The sequence below is a fragment of the Gavialis gangeticus genome, unplaced genomic scaffold (genome assembly GCF_001723915.1).
Source record: "Gavialis gangeticus isolate Ggan-Ray unplaced genomic scaffold, GavGan_comp1, whole genome shotgun sequence".
NCBI lineage: Eukaryota > Metazoa > Chordata > Crocodylia > Gavialidae > Gavialis > Gavialis gangeticus.
The window spans coordinates 46,261,862-46,279,909 of NW_017728993.1; the positions used below are offsets into that span (position 1 = coordinate 46,261,862).

The following is an 18,048-nucleotide window of genomic DNA, read 5'->3' on the forward strand; positions in this document are numbered from 1 at the left end:
CACATAAATGGTGCAGGGTCTGGGGCATGAATGAACAGTGCATGGCCAACAGACCCTCCTCTTACCACTGCACATGTTGGACCCAACACTTACTCAAGCCAGCTGGGGACCATGCCGCATATGGGACCTGTGCAGGGCCAGTCCATGATGCATGTCACATGCAACACCCACTCTGGCTGGCCCAGGACCCATACTTTGTATGGTGCCCACCCCAGGGCAGCTGAGGGAGCAGGGGCTGCTGTATCCAGCATGGGTCCAGACTGGCCAGGGTAAACACTGAATGTGGTGTGTGTCCTGGATCAACATTGTGTGCAGCACAGGTTCCAGGAAGGCCAGAGTTCAGCATGTGGGTCAACTCCAGATCCAGGTGTAATACCAGGGGCTGGATGATGGGTCTTTATAGGTCAGATCTGGTCCATGGGCTAGAGCTGTGACAGCCATGGCCTAAGGAACTAGAGTCCACCTAATATTGATAGCAGCAAAAAAATCAGGCCAGAGGAGATGTGCTATGGTCCCACCCTCATACATACAGAAAAACATTGGGAAGGGAGTACAAAAACTTTTTTTTCCAAACAGAATGAACTACTCGTGATGATGCTCCCCATCCATGCTGTTCTTCATTATCCAGCTAAAATGACTCTGTCTGCCATTGCTGGAGGTCTAGAGGTGCTTTAGAAGTTTGCAAATGGAAGCAGGTTTATACTGACTTCATGGATGTTACCATCCCACTCTGCTACAGAGTCTGTGTTCTGAAGCATTTCTTTCTTGGATCCCTTATAGGGTTAATCTGTGGCTTTTAATCAACCAAGTACACAACAAGGAGTTTTGTTGTTTTAGACAAGTGAGAAAGTTCCGTTCTTTGTATCAAGGGCAAACAATTAACAGTAGCCTGAACTAAAACTGTAGACAATCAGTCCAGCACTAGCTGCAGACAGGAATAACATTCATAGTATCTATCCCATAATACTGTGCTTGCATGTTAGAAATTACAAGGCACAAAGCCAGTTCACAACTGAGGGTACTAACTGGCTGCAGTCCTGTAGTCATATTTGTCATTTAGTTTTACAATATGGCTGCAAATAGCATGCCTTCTTGATGGAATTAGTTCATTAGAAAAATTAGCAAGCAATATAAATGTTGCTAGGCACCATGCAGCCAGTTTGAAATATAACATGCAAAGGAAAGCTAAGGCTAGGTATGGAAGCTGCAGCTCCCAGAATGTTTGGCTCATCACAAAATGTGCAAGGGCTCACTAGACTGACATTTCCTCTCAATCTGGCTCCTTTCAGAGAAGCATCCATGTTCCTTTTATTCTGGCGTCCTTGCTCTTTTTCTTTTCTCCATGCCTCCCTTCCCCCCCACCAAAGGACAGCAACAATCAGCTGTGTACTGTGCACTTTCTTGACTCCGTCACTGATTGAATTGGAGGTCTAGTTTCCAGGTTACTCCTGATAATTTCCCATTCTCTTTCTCAAACAATACATATTATTCAAGGGCAGACAGACAAATAGCCACTTGACATTTTAACAGCGATAGATATGCCTAGTTTCAATGCTCCTGAAACGAGTGCAAAGTAGTGAAAGTCTCCAAGGATCATTCTCTCAAGGATAAGTGACCTATAGCTTTCACACTTCTCTTAAACAAATGTAGTTTCTAAAAGGTAAGTATGCAGAAACTTAAATACCCAGTACAAAATTCTAAAATTGAATTAAAAACCAAAACAAGAAATAGTATACTCCCCCCCCCCTTATTTTCAGGTAACTCTGCATATGAAAAAAATAGGAAGACACATCCAGTACATTCAAAGGAAGACATCCCAACAAATTTCTGTCTGTAAGTGTACATGAATCTTTGAAAGTAGACATTTTATACACATACAAGTAACAAAGCAGTTCCTTTAAATCTAAATCCATTACCCACAGAAATCTAAGGAAACCTTTCTATTGAGTTCAATGGGCATTGAATCAGCTCTGCATAGCTTTAAGATATGGATGTGGGTGTTTGTAAAATGAAACAATGAGTTTTCCTGGCCTAAGATAAAACTACTGAATTTTTCTCTTGCTTACCATATTCAAACTTCCCACCCTTTCCCAATATCTTTTAAGTCCAGATTACAAAATAAACTCATAATAAAAGATTATTTTTTTAGTCCAGTATGCTTATCCCCTAAATTATATTTTAATACAAGGATTCATCAATATCAAGTCACACTCACATACATCTTTAAAAAGATATACTACACAACGTTATGGTTTTCTACAATCAGCACAGAAAACTACCACAAGTGTCTGTTATGAACACTGTATTGGCCTCCCCTGTTAGAGACGGGCAAGGATCTCCCTCCTTTCACCTTCTTATTGTTTTAACCTCAGAACTAAAGACTTTGATCAGGGTCCTAGAGCATCCTGACAGCATGCATGAACAAAAGGTGTTTCTTGGCATGTTTCTTCCTGTAATAATGGATCTTTCCCTATTCAGCCTGAGATGACACTTTCTCTGTAGAATTACATTTCTTAAAATTAATATATTTGGGCATTCAGTGGTAAAAGGTAGCTCTCCACTACTTTAAAAAGTCCACATAGCATCCTAATGCCACAGGGTTACAAAGCTACTTGTTTAAGTAGAACCACAGACCAGTTAGGGCCCTGCTACACGTTCAAATTAAAGCGGGATAGAAACCAGCCATAGAGTTGTTACACATTTTCAAGTACTACTTTATAGTTGTTTGGCTCTTTTTATAGCCAACCAACTATGACTGGATAGTCATTTTTATCGTGTGATAATTGCTTTGCACTTGTGGCTGGTCTAAATTTTTTGTGCGATTAACCCATTAATTGTATAATACAAGTAAAGTGTAGCAGGGTTAGACTTCACACAGAGATGAGTAATATTCCTCTACAAACTAGCTCTCAATCTGTCTCTCTACTACTTTAAAAGTAAGAATGACTTCCACTACTAATGCTGAGTTTTACAAGATACATTTGATGTGCAGCTAGGTTTAGGCTATCAAATCAGTTATATCCCTTAGTGAGCTGGTAGTACACTACTTAATCTATTTAGAACATTATTCGTTATTTCATTGGTTTAAAGCTTGATCTGAATCCTATTTGGGTCAGTGGGAAGGCACCCATGACATCAACTGGTGTTGCTGCAGACCTATCATCATCATTTTCTGATGCAGTTTGGAAGAACCCACTGTAATTTGTGGAAAACATTTGGGGGCTTAAATCTGTGTTCTACATTGGAATGAAAATGAGTCCTTCCATGATTTTTTGTTTTTTAAAAAGGGGGGAAAGATACCCAGTAGCCAGGCAAGTCAAGGGGCTCACCCAGCATGAGGGTTCGACTGGAATATAGGCAGCCAGGCCTGCAGTAAGCTACTAGGAAAAACTAGATCAGCAAGGTGGGGGCACCAAATACTCAAGTGTTGGGTTGGAGTCTGGGCTGGAGGGGCAGAAAATGCAAGGACTAAATTCCAGGGAAGCTGAGAGGGGATATTTGAGAGACGTAGCCCAAGACACGAGCCCAGATCAAAAACCAGGGCTCAGACAGCCAGTACCAAGTTTCAGGGGAGATCTGAGATCAGAGTCAGGAAAAAGCAGAAACTGAGTCAGGAGCCAAGAGAACCAGAGAAGACAGTGAACATGAGGCTTGCCAAAACGGACTGAGGCTGTATGAAAGCATGCCGGCAGCCTGAAACTGCAGATGTACTAAAAAGGGTGAGTGGCATTTTGAGCAGCCAATCCCATAGCAGAAAATGGAGGCAGTTGCATTGCCAGGAATCAGGGGCAGGTATGATAACCCAAGTGCTTGGTCCAGCAGGACATGCTTGATGAGAGACCCCAACACCCAGATTTAAGCCCCTGCTGTCTTGGATTCAAAGTAAATACTTGGATCCGGGTTGCCCACATCCTGGGTTAATGCTCATTGTACTGAACTATAGGATCACTTTCTTGGTCTGGTTCATTTAACTTCCCTTTTTAATTAAAAAAATAGAACAATCTCAAACTGGAAAAACTGATGAATAACAGTTAGCAGTTAGGGCACTAACTTGGGATGTCAAAGACCCCATTCAAGCTCCTGCTCTGGACTGGGCAGAACAGATGTTCAGATCAGAATTTCTCCTCATCCCTGGTGACTGCCTCAAATTAGTGGATGTGTCTATTAGGCCTGTGCAAAGTGACTAGTATTCGCTTTGGATTCAGCTGAATGGGGGGACAGCAACTTGATTCAATGATCAGAATCACTGTCCTGAATTGATATGGCCGCTGCCGATTCTCCAGATCTCCCAGGCCCATCCCCCGCACGCACTCCCAGCCTGGAAGTGGCTACCCCACCTGCCCCAGCTTCTGGCACTTTGAAAAAAAAGAGGAGGGAGATCCCCACTGCCCAAACTTCATGGGGAGTTCTTCATGAGCCCCCTGACTGCTGTCACTCCCCGCCTCATGGCTGCCCCGCCCATCCCAGCTCCGGCCCTTTAAGGTTTAAAAAGCCAAAAAACCCAGACTCACCAGTTCCTGCTTGGCAAGGGGCGATCCCCACTGCCCCACCCCACCATGTGGGGTGCTCTGCATGAGCCCCCTGAAGCCCTGAGGCTACTGCAAGAGCAGTGAGTCCCAGGGTTTTTTTTTCTTAAAGTGCCAGAGCTGGGGTGGGCATGGCAGCTGTGGGGGGGGGCTAGGGGAGTGAGGGGGAGGGGTGCCTGTGGCAGAGCCCCCCATGCAGTTTGGGCAGTGGGGAGCAGCAGGTATTGTGCACCCCCCCCTCCCGCTTGGCAGCACCTGATTAGTAGGGGCTTTTTTTTTTTTTAAAGTGCTGGCAGCTGAGGCAGGCAGGGCACCCATGGGGGGCTGGAGGAGTAGGCAGGGGATGAGGCCTGGCAGGGGTCCCCCCATGGTCCTCTCCCCCCTCCTCCAGCCCCCACTCCCCCAGCACCTGCTTACCAACTCCGAGTCCCTGCTGCAGTGGGTGGGGATTGCCCAAATCATCAAAGCTCTCCAAATCATTTCCAAAGATTCAGAGAGCTTCAAATCAATTTGGACTTTTTTATTGGTCCCCTGATTCAGTTCAGATTTGGAGATTCAGCCACCAAATTGGGCCGAATCTCCTGCGAATTGAATCAGCACCCGAAGCTTCGCACAGTCCTAACGTCTATATCTATCATCAGATATTCCATCCTGGACCTGAAAATCCTTCCCAATGAAAATAGTTGCTGTTATATTTATATGCAAATAATTTTTCAGTTTTGACAAAATGGAAGTTGTTGAAAATTTTGGACCAGCTCTAATATACAGTAACATACAACAGCATACAATAATTAACTTCTCCAACTTCTTATAACTATACAAAGACACAAAGAATTCATACAAATTAGTGACAAGAAATGCATAGGACAAAATGAGCAATCCTTGCTGGATTTTAAATCTTTGTTTCCAATAATGATAAAAGCTTTAAAAGGAAACAGCCAACCAACACCATTTGCAAGCAATCTATTTCCGGTTCCTAGTATTAAAATCTGGAGAGAGAGAAGTTCCTGAAACACTATCTTATGATAAAAGTCAAATTAATTATATTAGGTATTTATGGAACTTGGGGCGTGTACTTCTTGCAAAACAAAGTAGTATTTAGGGTTAGGGTAAGTAATCTTCTTACCAAAAAACTTCTACATGTGACCCAAAACATCTTCCTTTAATGAGTAGATGCCAAAAAGTTATCTTCTCATTGCAGGAAGCCTCACCCATTGGCAGAAAAGTTCGGAAAGTAAATGTTGTTAATACTCTGTTGTCATATGTTCTGTTCATCTATACTACCAAGATTTTCTTGCAAACTGGCCAGCAAGGGCCACCACTGATCATTCTGCACAGCTTCAATTCATGTAAAAAAATATTGTGAATATTCTTCATCCTCCCAAGCTGCCTGTCCTTAGTGAACTGAATCAGCATGTCTGGTATTACTACTGGTCTTCTGAAACTGGTAGTTTCGGAGATGCAGATCCAGCACTTCCTTCAGAGAGCACACTAATACTGAGCCATAATACTAAAGGACATGCATCAAGGAGGAGGTTTTTGTTTTTAAACAGAGCTGGGACATACCTCCTTAGGACATAAAGTCCATATACTTAAAATTGACTAACATGATAAAGTTACTGTGGGTATAACTGTAGGTCCCTATTTGTACCAGTGGTGTTTTAGGTGTAGCACATTTGTTTCATCTTTGTTTTCAGCTGTAAAACACCTCAATAACATCCATGTGCCTCATGCACTGTTTCATCCATATTACAGAAGGTAAATCTTGAAATCTCAACCTTCAAAATGTAGACTTCCAAACTTGTGCATGCACATACATGTATCAACATCTAAAAGGAGCAATGTTATAGTTTACATCTGCAGAAGCTACAGTAACTGGGTATCAGCTGCTCACAACCCCAAACAAATGCAATTAGAAAGAGGCAAAGTTTTGAGTTCCAAAGTACCAAGGAGCTTTTGTACATGGATGACTGTTTCTGGCAACTACTCAGGTAAGTGGTTGAGTAATCTGTACTCCCACCTTGCTGGGAACCACTGAATGCTAGTACCTGATGAAGAATGTCTTGCATGTAAAAAGCTTGTCTAATTCTATCCGAATTATACAATTGGTCTACTAAAAGAAAATGACCATAAGAAATCCTGGCCTCTAGTACAAAATAAAACACTATTAGCATCACTATTATGGTTTTTAGTTGCAGCAATAATTATTTTCCAATAGGAAATAACTGCATTGAAGAAAAATAATCTTGTCACTTTGTATTTATTTAAATCCTATGTGAACCAGTTACTTGTAGATGCATTTCAAAACTTGGCATAGAAGCTCTTAATCTCAGTTCCACCACAGGCCAGCTAGCAGGAATGAATGCAATTCTGTTTTCAAGGGTGCCAACTCCCTGTACCTTCCTCCTTTGTTTGGAAATCACCACGGCCACCCGCAGAGTAGCCTCTTTCTGCAGTTAGGCCACCCAGAATCAGATAGGGTATAATATAAAATACTCAGTGGGTGCATCCCCATGAGCGTGGAAGTGTGGTTTGCAGCACTATAGACCCATCTGGAGTGCCACTAACTGCATGCAGGCATTTGCTGCACTGCTAAATTTGCAGCCCAGTGATTTTTTATTTTTTTTTGGCACCAGGATCTCCAGGTGTCAAAAAAGCAGGGCAGTGCACACAGCAGCAGTGTGCGCTGCCCAAAACCAGAGCCTGACAAGCCAGAGTCACACTTGGGCTGTCGGCCAGGCTTTGTTCACCCAGATCACTGCTGCTGGAGCCCTGGAAGGCCCTCAGGACCCCAGGTATGGCTGCTGGGGCCAGTCCAGGTGCTGGTCCCAGCCTTCCTTACCCCACCTGTGGCAATTTGTCACATGCCAAAGGTGTTCCCCAGGGACAAGTAGCAATGGCACAACTATGTGCCGCTGCTATTTGTCTCCAGGGAAACTCACATGAGCACTTGTCTAGACGTCCCCATTATGTCTATCAATAGCACAATCTGGCCCTTTAATTATAATAGTCACAAGTGACTGTATAATTTACCAACCTTGTTGATCATGATCATCTAGACCATGGGAAAAACACTGTGTCAGAACAAAAGGAAAGTGTGAACACACGTTCACCCAATTATCTATAAACTAGAAAAATATCATGCAGCACTATTACATGAAGGTGTACACCACCTTAGTTGTAGTAATGCATGAAAAAGTGATTTCTTCACCTTGGAACAAATTTTCTAAAATGTCTCCCCACCCCAGCCAAGTCCTTCTAAAAAAGTAAACTCTGCTAGTGTATACTAATCTGCTATAGCCAATTTTCTCTTAAGATATTAGTGACAAACACTACACATTTGCACATTTTGCTGCAAATACAAGGAGCATTATTCTGATTTCACAGCATGGTAAGTGATGAGCAAGTGCATAGAAGTCAGTTGATTTACAATAAGCACAGAACTTGTTTCAGCTTGAAAGGGATCAGGGACATCAATATCTCCATGGGGATTGGACTCTATATGTAATTGTATTTTTTAAGCTATATTCTTTTACTAGAAAATCAAATGCATTTTGCTTGTAGACTTGAGACAGAAATTGAAGCTCTGGAAAAAGAAGAAATGAAAATCTCAGCTAATGAAGCAGCAATTTTAAAGAAACTTAAATCAGTTGAGAGAACAGCTGAAGACATAATAAAGGTTAGTCCTTAAATCATCTCAGAAACCAGATTCCTTACTAGAATGTATGTGCCATAATAAATAAAACAAAAGCTAAAGTAATCCTGGGACTAGTAATGAGATTTCATCTTTAAGAAGTTCACTTGTTCAAATCTAACAAATCAAGGGAAATCAAAAGATCATGTCATCTTACAGCTAAGTGACCTACATGGAAAGAGGTTGGTGGTTTCATGCCATAATTCAATGGAAAAATTCCCAAAGACAATCATAAAAACTAGTCCTACTATTGCCTCTAAAGCCATGTCCAGACAACTGTGGACATGCAGTATGGGGTGTCACAGACCTGTCTGCAGCACCACACATGCAGGCATTCCCCGTGCTGCTACTTTGCAGCACAGAGGGTTTTTTTGATGCTGGGATCTCCCAGGTCAAAAAACAAAAAAAAACAAAAAACCTCACACCAAAAAAAAGTGTGGTGGCACATGTAGCGGCCTGCTGGAGCCATGCCCCAGCTACCAACCAGGCTCCCAACTGCAGGAGCACAACAGCTGCAGCTCCCCACAGCCCCCAGTACTGTAAGGCAGGCTTCTGGGGCCAGCAGTTTCTGGCCCCAGCCTCCCCCACCCCACCTGGGTTAACCTGCCACATGCCAGAGTGCATATGGAATGGGTGCTCCCTGGGGACAAGCACAGTGTACCGCTATTTGTCCCCAGGGAAGCAAATGGCCACATTTGTCTGGATGTGGCCCATCTGCTTTGTAAGTAGTCTCAGCATAGGAGGCTAAAGATTCTTTAAAAGCATGGAGACTGACCCTTCTAAACCTTGAGAGGTAGTCACATCAGTAAAAGATATGTGGCTATTTCACATCCTTAAAAGTACTTGCAGCAAAAATCTCAGTACCATTAAACATTTTCTCAGATCAGGAACTAATAGCAACAGCATTTAAGCAGCAAGGATTTTGTGGGTGATATTAAAAAAAAAAAAATCCTTGCCTTTTGCATGTTACCTCGACTATCACAACTAAAACTTCACTCCAACGCTATCAACAGCATTCAAGAAATCCTCTTACCTCCCATTTTAACAGGGAACACATGCACACACACTTAATCTACAAAGTGAATAGAGACTCAGGAATATTCACTAAAGGTCAACAAGCCTGGGGTCCTGGCATAATTGTAGGAGCAAATGGCACATAAGTGACAGGACACAAAGCCATGTCGACACATGTGCTTTACTGCAGAATAAATTGATTAGCTGTGAAGTAAAGCATCACCATCTACATGTGCAATGGTGGTAGGCCACAGAAAACTAATTTACGCTAGCATAAGATAGTACCATCAGGAACAGTACTCTTATACTGGGGTGATTTACTGGAATTAAAAATGCATGTGTAGACACTGACCACAGATGTAAATTGCACCTGCTCAGCCCAGTCAGCCAGGGCCCAGATTCCTGCCTCCAGCCTAGCTACACATCTCCACACTTTCAACACCCTTATGCCCCAGCCAGCCCCTCCACTTCCCAATGCCACCACCCAGATCCCAGGGCTGACCCCCCATGCCCCTTGCCAGCCCAAGCCACTCAAACTGCTGCTGTTCCAGGCACACATGTAGATGCTGCACCTGGAAGTAGTTTACTCTGGATCAAACTGCTCCAGAATTTATTGCTTTGCATTAATTGCATGTGTAGACACACCCAGTGGGAACTGCTAACAGCCTTGGCTATCCTTTAGCTTTGTAAGTCTAAGGATGGAAGCAATTCCCCATGAAATGATCCACTAGGAACACCCCTGTCCCCAATAACCTAAATCAGGGCTGTTCCACTTCTGTGTAGCTGAGGGCTACACACCAGATTGGTTATGGGTCCCAGACCCCAAGCCCTTGACCTGCACGTGGCGCATGTTGCAGGGGCTATACATTGCACAAACCCCCAGGATCCTCAGCACATGGCCAGGGCAGGTTGCCAACTCTGCACAGTCAGCTCAAGTCCCCACCACCACCGCACAGCAATGAATTCCTCCCCACTCCCAACTGTGGTGCCATGTGCACAGTGAGCCCACCAGGCCCCCACCTACCATGCTTCCCTGTCCAGCTGCTGTAGCAGCAGAATCAATAGTGGGGGAGGGGAAAGGCGGAGGGGAAGGGCAAGTGGCAACTGCGCAGGATCACATTTACGTTTCACAGGCTGAATGCAGTCCGTAGGCCACCAGTTAGAGACAGCCCTGACATAGATGTACACATCTATGGTCTGCTTGTCAGTGCCAGGAGAAAGCAAGAAACGAGAAGCAATGTCTCAATTAGTCAAGCCCAACTTTAAAACAGACAGAATGTCAGAGAGGAATAAGCCAATGGTGGAGCCAGATTCCCCAAGGGAAACTGCTGGTAAAAGATGTTTTCTCATTCCCTGGTCCCTTTCAGGTTAAGATGATCCATGTAGAAAGTTGAAACAAATGTGTTCAAGTTAAAAAAAACAAAAAAAAACAACTGCATCTCTAGTTAAGATCTGAAAATCATAGTAAATCTTATTTCTCCCTCTCTCTGCTTTTTTTTGGTCTGTTTTTTCTTAGTCTGTGAAGGCAGAAAAAGCAAGTGTTCATGAAGGTACGTTCAACCAATGCATTTTATCAATATCAAATATTAACACTTGTTGTATGCTGCCAGTGAAAGTATAGTAACATTTATTGTGCCATCTCCATGTTCACAGAACAAGCAGACTACATATACGCCAACATACCTGACCTGCCAAAATCCTTCAGACCTTCTGTGCTGAAAAGGATAGGACATGCTGGAACAGAAGATGATGAAGAAAACAGAAGAGGTACAGTTCTGTACTAACTCCAAAAAGAGCAGAGATGTGAAATAATGCAGAAGCCTCTTAAAAGTGTGGGGAGAGGAAGACTAACAACTTAGAGAAAAGACAAACAGTTAAAACAGGCTACATTTCCTTCATGTACACAGGTATACCTTTTCAGGAACTCCACCAAAATCTAGGATGTGACACTAGTGTACTGCAAGAGTGAGACCTTAAACTTTCCCACACTTGCTTCCAGCACTTACTTCCTAGACCTGATTTAATCTCAACACCCCTACTTGGGTTTCCCATCCCCCATTCATACATGTTCAGTGAGAATTTAGACCAGCTGAGCTACCCAACTTTTACCACCTTTTCTCCACAAAATTCCAACTCCAATGTCATTAAAACCAATGATATGATTGTGAATGGTGCTCAGCTCACTCAATTTCTGTTGTCTCTTATTGCTTAGCCCCTTGAGGGAGTCTTCTTCAATGGACCAAGTTCAAACCTGGCTCTCTCACTTGCTGTCTTTTCAAGGAAACTTTGGCTCAGATGGCTGCTTGCCTATCAGAAATGGGCCCTAAACAAAATGTTGTTTCTTATCTTCAAACTGTGAGGGGGAGATCAGGTGATGAACTGGGAATTTATAAACAAAAAGGATGTACAGTATTTGAATTGTACAATTAATCATTTTCATTATATTATACTGAACGAAAAGCCAAGAGCTGGCTGTGTGCATCTGGGGCTTCAGCCTCAAAGTAAGAAACTGTACAGCACAAGCCCATCTCTGCTAAAAAGTAACCTTGAAATATATGACAATTTATTCAAACAATTTACCATAAAGTTTTAATATTCATTGCAGGTGTAATTTTATTAGTTATTAAGTACTTTTTTTTTCCAAACAGCATTATTTGCCATGGAAATTAAAGTTGAAAGAGATATGAAGACTGGGGAGAATACTGTCTTGTCTACAATTCCTCTTCCATCTGATGACTTCAAGGAGACAGGAGTAAAAGTCTATGACGATGGGAGGAGGTCTGTCTATGCAATGTGTTCCAGTGACAGCGTAACACACAATGGCATGGATGAACTTGCACCTGTTGAGGTGGAGGACCTTTTAAGGAAAGCAACTGAAAAAAATTCTAAATCCCCTACGGAGTATCATGAGCCTGTGTATGCAAACCAGTTCTGCAGGCCAACAACTCCCCAGACAGATAGATTGGTTTGCAAGCCAAATAGGGAAGATGTACTTAAAAAAGAAACAAATGGTCTTGGCAATCATCTGAATGAATCCATCTATAACAAAGGCAATAGGCAAAGTGGAGAAAACAGTTTTGATCTTCCAAAGGCACCATTGCCAAAGTCTCTATCATCAGGGCCCCTGCAAATGGAGGAAGTGTCACACATGAGTCCAAAAAGCAGGGTAATCCAGAACAGAGAGAGAGAAGTTCTACAACAAGATTCAGAGTCCTGTCAGTATACAAGAGATTGCCACTATGAGACAGTGCTTATGAACTCTGAGCACACCCACAAAACATCACCTGCACCTCAGGAAGATGATAAAGATGTTCGATATAGCATTGTTCAAGCTGTGCCATGTTACGTGGATGATACAGAACCCATAACAATGGTTTTCATGGGTTATCAGCATGTAGATGATGAAGCAGAAGCAAATAAAAACTTGTCAGAATATGATGGAATTATTCGAGCAGAATTAGTCATAATTGGTGATGATGATGACGAAGACAACAGCAGCAAATCTGAAAATCCATCCTATCATCCTGTCGGTCCTTATAGTCAAGTTTATCAGCCAGTTAAACAGCAACAAGCGGATGCTCAACAGAGAATCCCAGAGGGCAGCCTACATGGAAATCTAAGCAAATTACCCCACAAAAATTCTCTCTCACTACAAGAGCAAGAGGAATGCTTAAACTCCCCTATGCATCATGCCCATCCTCAGGGCCAGATGTCTGGAGATGGTACTGAAGATCCCTCATTAACAGGTAACAAAAAAGGAAAGTCCTGTCACTGCTGTTCACTCATGTAGGAGACTGCTTGCATTATGCTTTTCACCTACTAACAATCCTTTTCCACTTTCCCAATCTTGGACTGACAAATGGACTAATACAGAGATTACAGTATTTTTCCCCCTTCTATTTGTTAATAAATGCCAGTTGGTATTTTTAGTACTGTCAAATGCTTTTTTTTCACCTTCAGCAATGCACTATTTACCAGATCAACATTTTGAGAAGTTTTTGGAAATAAAATTTATCTTCATGATCTCTGAAGATTAAAAAAAAGTAAAGCAACCTTGCAACTTTTTAGGTTTTCCCTTGAAACATCAATTGAATTCAATTTCTAGCATCGACTACATGAGAACAATAAGTGCAGCTTGCTTCTGTGTGGCTAAGGGCATTGCTTCTTAATGCTGTGTACCTCTCTTCTGGAACTTATCTGTGCCTATCTATGTTCTAACTACTTCTAATATGATCCAACTTGCACCTTAAACTAGCAAGGCTGTTCAACGGGTAGCTTTATATTCTTCTTAAATCAAGTCTTGCCTTTGACAATGTTTATGCAAATTTTAATACATTTGTTAGCTTGATTTACTTAAGTATTTTTATAATGTTTAAATTACATTTACAACTAAACCACTTACCTGTCTGTATGCTAACAATCTGTCTTTCTGTCTAGTCTCTCCACTAAAAATACTTTACTTTTTTTTTTCTAATCTGTTAATATACAAAATCATACAGTTTCATAGTATAAACTTTTATAATAAAATGTCTTTAAAAATCTTTAATTACCAAGTCTTCTGGCAAAGTAACAGGTTATTTTTTAAATATACTGATACTGTATTTTAGTTATTGGTAAAAAAAACCATGTAAAGAATAAGAGCAGTATATTTTAAAATCAGCCAGTAACAGCTATTACAGTTTTAAAAGGGGAGGAAAGATATCCTAACTCATTCGGATAAAGTCAAGGGGCCCTACTCCTGCATCCTATTCTAACTCCCCTTCCTCTTCTCCAACATTGCCTATACATTTCCCAGGGAATTTTGGTGGCAGGAGAAATACAATAGTGAGCTCTACCTAAATACACTGTTGGGGCCTTCTTATACATTACATTTAGCACATGTTATATTTAGATTGTAGTAAGCACTAATGTGACTTAGTAAGTTTTCATAGAATCATAAGGCAGTTTTTTTGAGCAGTTGCACATTAATGCTTGCTGCAACTCATGGCTAACTGGTGCCTCCCAAATCTGGGGGGACACCAGATCTCTGACAGGGAGAGGGGTCCCCCAGAGGCCTATCACCAAACATGAAATCACCAGTGGCAAAACTGGAAGTGCACTTCCGCCAGCACTTTCGGTTTCGTGGCTGGTGTTTCCAGGGGGTGCACAGCCAATCTCAGGAGGTACACATGTACCCCCTATGCGTCATGAATGCTGCAACTTAAATATAGATTGTAGTACCACACTGCAGTCTTAAATCAGCTTTGGTGGGATCCTAGAGCTGAGACTGAAAGTCAGCTGATTTTTGGCTTCTGCCCTGTTCAAGGCTCTGTTGTGGTGTGGGGTGAGAACAACATGGGCAGGGCATGGGGGGCTTATCCTAGCCCCTGCACTGCACAGGACCTGGTTCAAGGCTGCAGTGCAGTACAGGGGCTGGAAGCAATATCAGCATGGTAAGGGAGCCAGTGCCAGTCCCAACCCTGCACTGGATGGGAGCCAGTTCAAGGCCTGGGTGCATCAGGTTTGGCATTTTTAACTACTGTTGTACAGGCATCAGTTTCTTTATTGGAGCCCTTCCTATAAAGACAACAGGCAAAGTGGAGAAAACATTTTGCAACACCATTTGAGAACTTACTCCATTCTCCACCAGTTTTATTTCTGTGCAACATTGTCCCTTTGGCACAACAGAAAGGAGAAAACAGATTACCGAGTAAAATTTTGGCCCTGTGGCAGTTAATAGAATTCTTGTCACTGAATTTCAAGGAGCCAAATTTTACCTCAAGCATTAAAGACCATCTCCTCCAAGCAGAGAATCTCAAAGTGCTGAATGGAACTTGGAACAGAGCCATATCCTTCTCTTTCCCCAACCTTTTGTCACCACTCCTTGCCATAATCTGATCCATAGAAACAAGCCAGGAAATGACTAATTTTTTTCCAAACAGCCTTGTAGTCATAGCACTGGTTCTGAAAAAGAAAAAACCAGGAAAGCTTTGCATTTAAAACAACAATACGTTATAAAAGGCTATTCCTTAAAAAGGGAGGAGGAAAAGAGTTTATAAAAATCAGTAATTCTCTTAAATATCAGCACATCAGACTCACTCCATATCTCCAGTGAAATCAAGAATTACCCCAGGGCTGAACCCATTCTCTCTGTTTATCATTAAACCAGTCCACAAGGTCTTGTTTGGCATTTGAGATCAGAAAGTCTGGGCCAAATGCTCCTGGTTTCAGTGTAGCACGGAGAAGAATGGAAGCCTGGAGCTCTCTTAGAAATGAAGGAGAGCATGGGTAGCTGGAAAGCAAGCCAGACTGGGCCTTGCAAACTCCCAACAAAAAGAAAGGAAGGTAATTTCCAGAACAAAATCGTGCAGAGATTAGTGTGGTTTAGGGACAGCTAGCAATTACACGGGACATGTGCTCTTCTTTACTCTAAGGGGTTTCAACCAGAGTTCAAAGTACCCCTGCTGGGATCTTGTGGGGAGCTGACCTGGGCCTGCAAGGTGAGGGAGCTCTGTTCCTCCCTCCCTCATTCTCCTACCCCAGCTCTGGCCACAGCACAGCAAGCTGGTAGCTGCATGCTGCTGCTGCCACCACCAAGAGGCTTGGGCAGGGGTTAGGGAAATGGAACCACCTTATCTCATGGGCCCAGCCCAGGCTCCCCACTGGCCCAGCTGAGGTACCTGGGAAAAGCCTGCAAATGGGGAGGGTGCTCCCTTCCCCCATCCCCCTACCTAAGCCTCTGGACAGCAGCAGCTCACACCTGCCAGCTTGCAACTACCGGCTCAGCTTTGCTGTAACAGCAGCTGGGGCATGGGGGGCTTGGGGTGGAACAAAGCCCCCCTGCCTCATGGCCCCCTTCCCCCAACTACACTGGCTAGGGTTTCATAGGCCTGGCCTAACTCACTCCAAGGCAAGTGGGCTCTGTTCCACCCCAGTTCTGGCCACAGCAAGGCAGAGCTGGCAGCTGAGTGCTACCCCCATCAAGAGGCTTGGGCAGGTATGTGGTGGAAAGAAACACAGGTCTGGCTTGGCTCCCCATAATACCTCAGCTGGGGTAGCTGGGAGAAGTCTACAAGGTGGGGGGGGCTCCCTTCCCCCACCCCCTGCCCAGGCCTCTTGACAGAGGCAGCACACAGCTACCAGCTTAGCTTTGCCACAGCTAGAGCTGGAGCTGGGGAGGCAGGAGGGGGTGAAGGGAACAGAGCCACTCCCCTCCACATGGCCCAGCCCAGCTTTCCCCCCCACCCCAAGATCCCCAAGACCTCAGGGGTAGTTGTGGGGGGAAGCACACAGTGGGGAGGCAGAGCTAGGGAGAGAGATGGTTCAGCAGCATCCTACTGGAGTGTCCCCACCTGCTGGCCAGAGCTGGTGCAGGCAGGCTCGAGTCCCCTGTTGGGTTCAGTGGCACTAATTCATGGTGCTTTGTGTACAAGTGCCATGAGTTACAGCTCCTCCCTGACAGGCTGCCTAAACATCTGTAGGCACCCCAAGTCTTCTATGAGTGTGAATGCAAAAGAGAAAAAGAAACTTCCAAGAAATGGTAGCTCTCATGTAGTGGTTTAGTATAAAGAGAGGTTAGTTTGTTTATTCACACTTCCCTCTGATCTGTTAGCATATGGTCAGGGGCCATAATGTCTATCTGCTGTGCATTAATGAAGTTAATTCTAATATATATGCTCAGAAAATGAGCTGTACTAATTTGTAATAGTGCTAATTAATTCATTCTCTCTATATATATATTTCCTTTTTACTGTGAAATTACCCAAACTAATCCTTTCCAATGATTTCTCTCTCTAATACTAAAATAACCCTAACTGTCAGCTCTCACCACTGGAGGTATGTACATTCTTATTCTAAACAAGGAAATTTAAAATTAAAAGTAGAACACTAGTCATAATATTCACTTAAATGTTTTTGTTCTTTATCCACAGCTTTAAGGATGAGGATGGCAAAGCTGGGGAAAAAGGTGATTTAAACAGCCACAGTGTCATGGACCTAGAATTAGGTTTTGGTTCAAAGAAGAATAAAGCTTAGAGGAAGAACTCTTTTATCCCATTTTCTGGACTAACACTTTTTTTGCTTATGTAAAATTCTATTGTACACATTTCTGTACCTATTCCTAAAACTGCTGACCTTAAAACACCATCTAGCCAAAAAGAAAAAAAGGTGAGGTAGGAGAGGGGGGTAACACTGTCAGATATCTGATTGCCATTTATATGTATACATATTTAAGAGCAGTGCAAATTAAATTCCAAGGTCCTACTGAAGCAAAACTTCCAGTGAAATCAGTGGGAGATTTGTTCAAGGAAAACCTAATCAGTTTTACCTTTATACAGGCAGACTGATATACATACACACACTCAGCTACAGTAAGGAACAATAGTTGCCAGGTGTACAGAACAATAAAACACCTCTTGTGCAAATTAATTTTCCCACAATGTACACACACTTGAATGTGTAACAACCCAGTTTGTTGAATTTTTAAAACTGCCTTACTGTATTTCTAGTGAAAGTTTAAAGCAAATAAAGTACTCACTTAAAGTAGAAGTGTGATGGAACGTAAATAAAAGGACCATATTTCCAAGTGGTTAAAAAAAAAAAAAACCAACATAGCTTCATTGACTTCCCTGGATCTGACCCAAAAGAATTTCAGTTCATAGTTACAGCTCTGGTACTATCTTCCACAGATCTTTTCAATTATCTTCTTACACTCCCTCACCCCAAGATGCTGTCAGGTATGCATTTGAGACAGTCCTGAGGTGTTCTTATACCTCTGGGCTAGGGACAGACGTTACATATTAAACCAGTTTAAGTGATCAGAAGCTGGTTTAAACC

At 42.9% G+C, this 18,048-nt stretch overlaps 1 protein-coding gene across 1 annotated transcript in view; it reads left to right on the forward strand.

The window, feature by feature from the left end:
- Positions 1–17,817, forward strand: part of PALMD (palmdelphin) — a 37,803-nt gene extending 19,986 nt beyond the window's left edge. The window contains exons 4-8 of the mRNA XM_019501668.1: positions 8,091–8,205; positions 10,751–10,784; positions 10,888–11,001; positions 11,883–12,980; positions 17,145–17,817. Of these exons, the coding sequence (XP_019357213.1) occupies positions 8,091–8,205; positions 10,751–10,784; positions 10,888–11,001; positions 11,883–12,980; positions 17,145–17,188 (1,405 nt within the window). The 3' untranslated portion in view covers positions 17,189–17,817. The remainder of the gene's footprint in view (positions 1–8,090; positions 8,206–10,750; positions 10,785–10,887; positions 11,002–11,882; positions 12,981–17,144) is intronic.
- Positions 17,818–18,048: the final 231 nt, after the last annotated feature.